General features: G+C 35.2%; 1 protein-coding gene across 1 annotated transcript; it reads right to left on the bottom strand.

The window, feature by feature from the left end:
* Window positions 1–3,140: 3,140 nt before the first annotated feature.
* Window positions 3,141–6,382, bottom strand: LOC128211869 (uncharacterized). Its single transcript, XM_052916979.1, has 2 exons — window positions 5,728–6,382; window positions 3,141–5,415 (listed from the first exon to the last, which is right to left on the bottom strand). The coding sequence occupies exons 1-2, from the start codon at window positions 6,115–6,117 to the stop codon at window positions 5,134–5,136; spliced, it is 672 nt and encodes a 223-aa protein (XP_052772939.1). The 5' UTR covers window positions 6,118–6,382; the 3' UTR covers window positions 3,141–5,133.
* Window positions 6,383–8,255: the final 1,873 nt, after the last annotated feature.

Genomic DNA, 8,255 nt, shown 5'->3' with positions numbered 1-8,255 from the left:
CTAGATAGGACAATAGGAAACTCACACATATTTTATATGAAGCTTGTTAAGAACTGGATGCGTTTAAGTAGGGGTATGACTTTTAATGTTTGGAAAAAGAAAATATGATAAAATTCTAAATAAAGAAATATAATAAAAAATGATAACATTATGACTTTATCATATAAAATGAAGATATAAGTAATAACGCTGTCGATATTGTTCATATTTGCATTTTGACACTCAAATGATGTTGAACTGGATTTTGAAAGTGAATAATAAAAAAGTTATACCATATATCCATAAAGATAAATGTTTCATTGCGACGTGGGCAAGTTTGGGCAGATTGACTCTTATTTCCACATGAGATTTACCAAATTTTTTACAACTGTTTTAATATACCGAAAGGAATGAATAAATGTCAAAAACAGTGGTTCTTATGAAGAGTACCGAGATTAATTTGAAAGAAAGTTGCAGGAAACACGGTATTCCTACCTTAAGAGAGGACAGTAGATCACAGTCTATGTTTTAGCACTCACCAATCATTTAATATTGTGCGTTTTCAGTAATTAAATACACGATTACAATCTTGTTACCAGTTATTAATAATTTACATTTATGCATTATTTAGTAAGTTGTTTAATACTCAAAACTTATTTTTTGTAATACAGGTGTATGTATTGATTTTGAATAACAGTGTCACTTTAATAAAATGCAAATAGTCTGAGTTGAAAAGAACATTTGACAATGATGAAGCTTACATTACTTACGTAAGATATCAGTTTCTGTAATAAATAAAACTCTTATTCACTGAGCGATAAAATGTTGCAGTAATTTAAATAAAATAAGAAAGATACATGTCGTTTAAAAATAGAAATGCCAGACTTTAAATCAAGAATGTATAAGTGGGTAACTTTAAAAGTATCAACTGAAAAAGGAGTTTGATAGCGTTTATTATAGATAAATTATTTGAAAGTTTAGCATTCCATTTTGATAGCATATGAGTCTCCAAGAAAGAAAGTCCAAATAGCTTAACTTGTAAACAAAATATTAAAATAAATGACATGATATTGCAGTTCTTTGTAGAAACAGTCATCTGAGAAATTGAAAATAGTTTTACAGAGTAAACAAAAGTGTATTAATAACTTATAATTATAAATAAGTTGTTGTGCTTATCTGATATAAAAAACCACCGGTAAAATTTATCCCACCTCCAGACTGGGGGCAAGTTTGTACCCATTTGTCATTTACCACTGTGGGTATTTGCGTTCGTATGCACATTTTTTCACCTGGATTGATTTTGCCCACATGGATAAAAAGGGTCGAGGTCCCATACCTCGGCAAGGGCATGGCTGGTGAGATACTTGTACTTATTTCATAAGGCCCTGTGCCTCTGGTGATAAAATGATGCGATACTTTTAAAGCTTTGAAATTGTAATCATCATTAGGATCTGCTACTCTGTATCACATTAAAAAGCATTCAAGGAAGTCATACGAAAGTTTGTACGTGTGTTGCCGGTAATAAGACAATTGCGTAGTAGCAAGTAAACATCACCTTGGCTAACATTCTTGATAAGAACGTTTTGTCCCTTGATTAATGAAAAACAGAATAGCCTTGGTTCCCACTAACCATACACTTGGTACAATGTTTTTACCCCCTAAAAATGAAAATTAGCAATAAGATTTGCATATAATAAATGCAAGTGAATAAATTTGATGAAAAATGAAGGAATTGAGCTGGTGAGATACTTGTACTTATTTCATAATGCCCTGCGCCTCTGGTACTTAAATGATGGGATACGTTTATAGCCTTGGAATTATTGTCTTCATCAGATGTGGCTTTTGACTAGATGCAAACCTTGGGTGAACACATAAAAAAGCATTCAAGGAAAGCACACTAAAGTTATATGTTACCAATGGCAAACATTTATGATGAGTTCTGAACCTTGATTAATGAAAACAGATATGCCTTGTGCCAACTAACCATACTCTTGGTATGACTAGGATGTTAAGAGAGTATATTCACAGGGAGACCCACCAGAACGATAGTAGAGTTTATACACATGATCTCTTCCTCCTGATGGCTTATCAGCCATAGAGACAATATCGTCACAAAATACTGGACAATCAGTGGCTTTAAGGATAATCTCCAATGTTTACACAGATATATAATGTTATAGTTAATTAAGTGGATACTCCCAGACAAACTCTAGTAAAACCATGTGATCAGTGCTTGACCTGGTTTCAACTAAATGAAATGGTTTGTGACTTTGTTTGAGATAACTATAACTTCTTGTGATGCTTGCAACAACATATCTCATTAAAACTAGGAAAAAATGGTGTGTTTATGTATAGTTGTTCATACAGAATATCTGTTGCTTTATTCTGTTAATATATTTGTTTAATGATTGTTTTGTCAGTTAACCAACCATCAACATTATCACATTCATGACATGTACATGTTTCACTAGGTTTTAGTCGTTAATGTATCAAACATTTGTCTCATGTAAATGCCTTTTGTATTGGCTATTTTATGAACATGTTAAGAATATTTCGCTAATTGATGTTTATGATAAAACATTTCTACATTTTTTCATTCTGTGTTTATAACGATGAGTTGTTTATGCTTAAGTAAAATAAATATTCTCTTCTGTTCTGTGTTAACTGGATCAATGCGTACGCTACCCATTTGATTCTGAAAAGGAATGTTAAAATGGATACTCTTATGACCTATCTTTGTTTGGCATTAAGATTTCATGCATGTACATTTAAGGAAATACAAGTATTGCATATTATAATGATAAAAAAACCCAAACCCCGCTGGTTGTGATTTATTGATGCAGTTCCACTTTTTATATATCATGTACTCTTGTAGTGTAGTAACGGAATAAAGTATCTATGATCGAAACGAAATTTGTCTAAATATGATCTATACTGGGCCAGTATGCAGTCGGTGATTACAGGCTATTCACCTAAGATATTAAACTTATTTCTGCAATTTTGCGGCTGTTTCATCAATAATCGTAGGAGCGATGGACAGGTTTCCAACAGTAGAACCGTCACTGTTCAAAGGAGCACCTAGGGCACTTCAAGAATACATTTATTTTTAAATCTGCTAATTCTGAAAGTTTGAACAATTTAGATTTGCATGCACAGTTTTATATTCCATCAGTATAATATTATATATGAATGTATAAATGGTTAAAAAAATAAAGCAAAATTTCAAATTAAAGCTGTTTTTATAGTGATTACTCAAAAAATGTCACAGAAAATGCTCTATTTGGCCAAAATAAGTAGTAACTTTATTGAAAATAGAAATATTTTAGGCTTGGATTTACAAAATTTTGTCCAAACTAGTTATGATCGGCCATTTATTGAGTTGTGTTTGTTCATAAAAGTAAGTAAAATATCTCAATTGCAATACACTTTAAACAAAATGGTCGCGAGTGTGTCCCTTTAAAGATGTCAGCGATGATTCATGCTATTGATTCGAACACATCAAATGTAAATGTTGGCATAGCTGGTAAACAGCTGAAGATATCAATTACATATCATTTTACCACATGTATTGTGAATTTAGCTACAAAGAAGAGAGTAACATGAAGTCTGACAAAAATGCAATTGAATCTCATCTACTGTACAATAAACGATGGGAAATGTTTCCTTAACAGGGGAAATAAACTATATCACAGCAATGACTGATTCACAAACACTGAGTGGATGACAAAATGTCTGAAGTGATATGTGTACACTGTTTAAAATGGGTTTGGTATGAAGTTGTGATTCGTATATCGGAAAGTATAGAGCGTGAAACAAAACTACACATCGGCATAACACGTTACATGTATTTCATAGTTCCAGTGTCCTTTCTAACAGATTCAATGAACATTGACATTTGTATTCTTCAAAATTTGAATTTAATTAAACGGAGAAGAAAGCTTCTAACGTTTCTAGCTCATCATTTTTTGAAGAAAAAAACGTCCGAGATCTTTAAATAAAACTTACACGCATGTTGTCAGAGACAAATGAACATATATTGCAATGATTATAATTCTGGCATGAAGAATTATTGAGTTATTCCAGTTGTTCGGCGGAAGTAAAGAACAGATTAGCATTCGCTCCGCGGCGCTTTGGCTTCTTTTTCACATAGATGGTGGTTTCATTTCACCTTCGAGACGATATGATCACTAAATATTGCATTATCTATTTAATAATCGATAGAACCAATGTTTTAGATGCTCATTTGATGCCATTTGCACAAATGGTGCAACCGAAATTAACGGATGTGCACTCGTTATTAACGGAGGTGCACTCGAAATTAGCGGAGATGCACTCGAAATTAGCAGAGATGCACTCGAAATTGACGGAGGTGCACGCGAAATTAGCGGAGTTGCAGTCGAAAATAGCGGAGATGCACTCGAAATTGACGAAAGCGCAAGCGAAATAAACGGAGGTGAACGCGAATTAAACGAATTAAACGGAGGAACAAGCGAAATTAACGGAGGTACACTCGAAATAAGCGAATGAAAGGAGCGCTGACAACTCTGACAATTAAATTGGTTTTCTATAAATAGTAAGCCTAAGAAACTATACATTGAAACATGGTCTTGACACAAACACCCATATTTTCTTAATTACTGTAGTTTCGAAATTGTTCTCAGTAATCAAGAAATAGGTTATTGTGCCAGGCGAAACTGCTTATTTGTTAAGGCTTTGATCGAATGAAGTTTTACATAGATTTATGAAGCATCGGCAGATGTTCTGCTACGTGGACCGTGGCCTAGTGGTAAGAGCATCCGCCTACGGTAAGGGAGGTCGAAGGACGGGCGTGTTCTGATATGGCAGGTTGCTGTCCTAACAGCTAGTTAAATGAATGTGTACCGATTGCCTTCCTGCCAGGCGCCTGGTATATAAGATAGGACTCAGGATGTGCATAAATGACTCCAAAAAGCCCAGTAAGCTGATCCTTAATTGAGAGGGGTACACTATAATAATCACATTTTGTAGGTAGTAGTTTGATGCAACGTATAAGTTGTATGATTGAAACGTGCAAAGAATGGTTGTGAGGTGTGAAGATTCCTTGAACGGTTTTGTGAATTTACCCTCATCAATTAAGCATGAATCACATATATAAAGTAAATATAATTAACCCTACTAGGGTTTTAAGGCTTGGTCTACGATCGTCATACCGAACAAAAACACATATGACGCCCAGGACGTTTTCCCGCCATTTTTATTCCATGGCAGACGACAGTGTTTGCTGTCCGAGATACTGTCCACTAACACAGTGTTTTGGATCATTTGCTGGTAGAGCACTTCCGGTGTCGTCTTGGTGGGCACGTGGCGCCTGTGACGTTTGCCCAGGGGATTCATCACAGCAGATGAGATTGAGACGATCGTCTGCGACCAGTCCACATCCGTCTGCACTGAGACCGACTGGAAATGAAGCTGGTTATTAAAGCTAATACGATCAAAACGGCTTCAAAGTGAATCAGTGAATGCAATTTGATAAGGATGGACATATTAGGACCGTAAACTTGAAAGAGACTATCTAAGTATCATATCCTATTTGTTTGAATGGTGATTTATGTATTATTGATGACCATGCTTGGATGGTAGTCATTCCGCAGTTTTACCGCTTTCCCTGTATAACAATGGTTCTTAAGAGAAGCAGCTGATCAACGAAATGAAATAGTAATGCTGTCAATAAGTTTCCATTTAATAATGAACACTACTGATACTAGGTACCTCTCTTTCACTTTCCCGTTTCTTAGCGGCGGCGACGGCAGTGGCGAGCGCTTTGTTTCGGAGCGTCCAACGGTAGACGTTCATGATACGCATCGAGTAGTGGCAGTTGGGCCAAGGACACGTGAAGAACCCACACTCCCCGCGCCGGTGCGCGTTCCGATCACGTGATTTGTTGAACTCCGCAAGCGCGTTCTCGCGAAGCTGCAGGATGCACGAGGAGCAGTAGCTGTGGCCGCACGGCAGCACGCGCGGCTTGGTGAAGTATTCCTCACAGACGTAACAACGGAGCGTCTCCTCAAGCGTGACAGCGCCTTTTGTCGTCTGCTTGTCCGAACCGTCAGACGACAGACTGGTCCCGTCAGGTATAAACACAGACGACCAAGCCACCATGCTTGGTATATTCACATACCTTTAAAACACGTCAACAACCTTCAAATAACCCAGGAACAATACTTTACTATTTCAATTTCCACTATTAAAATCCCGTTCTAGAAGGCGGTTAATTCCAGCTAATATATTTTATTTCCTCGTTACAACCTGCTTTCGAGCAGCAAACATTTACTTGTTAACAGAGAGTGCCTGATGTTTTCAATCGATTGAAGAATAATACAGATATTACTTAATCAAGGTAGGAAACTTGAAAACGTCGATATCCGAGCCTTACACTTCATTATCAAGCATTAACAACATTGTAAGCAACAGCGTGTTTTTGCCAGGTTGTTATTGTCGTCAAATTCAATGCATCTCATGTAAACAAAATGTCCAACGTCAAACTAAGTTGTTGTTTCAGATACGCAGAGGCTACTACCTTGACTCTGTAATATGGTTACCTGAGTATATATATATATATATATATATATATATATATATATATAAATATATATATATATATATATATATATATATATATACTGGGTGAGTACCTAAATCGGAACACTTTCGACACTATTTGTGAAATATATTTAGTTGGACTTGCACCACAACTACAAAACTTTCCATCAGCATACTAGGATTCAAGACCAATTGGTTGATATAAATTGCATTTTTCAAGATACTACCAATCTGCATGAAAAGTACTCTATTAGCCGCACAATCAAGGACTGCCATTTTCGTCCTCGGAGTACCTAAATATGGAACAGTATTAATCTGTTATTTATTTTTATGTATTCTTTTAAAATTATTGCTCCATGTTTTGTTTAAGTAAATTAATAATTTATGTTATTTCCAGCTTGTCTTTTTTTGTCATTTTTGTCAGTAAAAGTTGATGATTTCAGTAAAATATAGACTGTACCAGTATGCTGTGATTGTGGCAAGCATATAGTCTTTTCCCCGAGTGCCATGTATTGACATTTGAACATGAAAAACTTTAAATGATTGCATTATTTGAAATTCTTACCGGACAATTGTGTTCTTTGGAACTTGTATCTGAAGCAAGCGTCTTTATTGATTAAAATCGTAAATAAACTGATCTCGATCGGAAAAACACTTTTATAATGGGTGTTCCATATTTAGGTACTGTTCCGATTTAGGTACTCGCCCAGTATATATATATATATATATATATATAAGGATTTTTTTTCAAGTAAAACTCTTAGAATTTTATTTAAATGTAATATTACTTTTTAAACAATATCAAAGGACTGAAGAGCCATATTTAAGTGTCCAAAATAAGAGATAAAAACTAAATATATTTTATCTTCTGACCATTTCTTGACGAATTTGATGCACTGCCGTGATATCAACCTATACTAGCCTACGTTTTGATCATTCGTGACCCATACTCGAACTTGGCATAGTTTTGAAAAAAGACAAGCATTTCAACCGAGTTTCATCAAAATTAAGCTAAAAATATGGCCTCTAAAGGGTTGACAAGTCTTTCTCTCCAAATGTTGACCTCGTGACCTTTGTTTGACCAAACAGTTACCATAGTTTAACGTACATATACAGACAAACATTCTTTTCAAGTTTAATAATGTTTGGGTAAACAATGTGGTCTCCAGGTATTTTAACATTTTACCTATTGACCTACTTTTTGGCGCAAACTATAGTTCATGGTGACAAACATTTTGACAAAGTTTCGGAGATTGGGTGAAAAGCTGGTTTTATTAGAGTAACAAAACATACTTTATATTTTTTTGCAAATGATTGACCTCGTGCTGGGAGTAGGATTTTTCTAACCGAACACGACATAAAATCAAACATCTAAATTTTATAGCAACAAGTTTCATAAAGATTGGATTGAAAATGTGGTCTTAAGTATCTCAAGGCCAGCCGAACATTTGACTTCGTCACCTACATCCATTAGACTTGAGCCAAAACGGACCTTGACCTTGACGACTTGGTTCGTCATTTATACTAGTTTGGGCCTAGAGACCCAGATTTTGACAGGGAAAGACATGTAGTTTAAGCTACACTCTCACAGATTGAACGTTTCGACAACTTTTTTATATTTTGTCTTGGAACGAGCTAATTTTTGCGAAAATCCATGGAAATCAGTTATATAAGACTGCTGACAAAAGGTTAGATCG

Source organism: Mya arenaria, chromosome 12 (genome assembly GCF_026914265.1).
Source record: "Mya arenaria isolate MELC-2E11 chromosome 12, ASM2691426v1".
Taxonomy (NCBI): domain Eukaryota; kingdom Metazoa; phylum Mollusca; class Bivalvia; order Myida; family Myidae; genus Mya; species Mya arenaria.
The sequence above is the reverse complement of the archived record's forward strand: the minus strand, read 5'-3'. Positions and strand labels throughout refer to the sequence as shown.

Coding starts and splice junctions, on each gene's coding strand:
- LOC128211869 (XM_052916979.1), bottom strand. CDS start 6,117: ATGGTGGCTTGGTCGTCTGTGTTTATACCTGACGGGACCAGTCTGTCG. Junction 5,416..5,727: donor AACGGGAAAGTGAAAGAGAG/GTACCTAGTATC, acceptor CTTCATTTCCAG/TCGGTCTCAGTGCAGACGGA.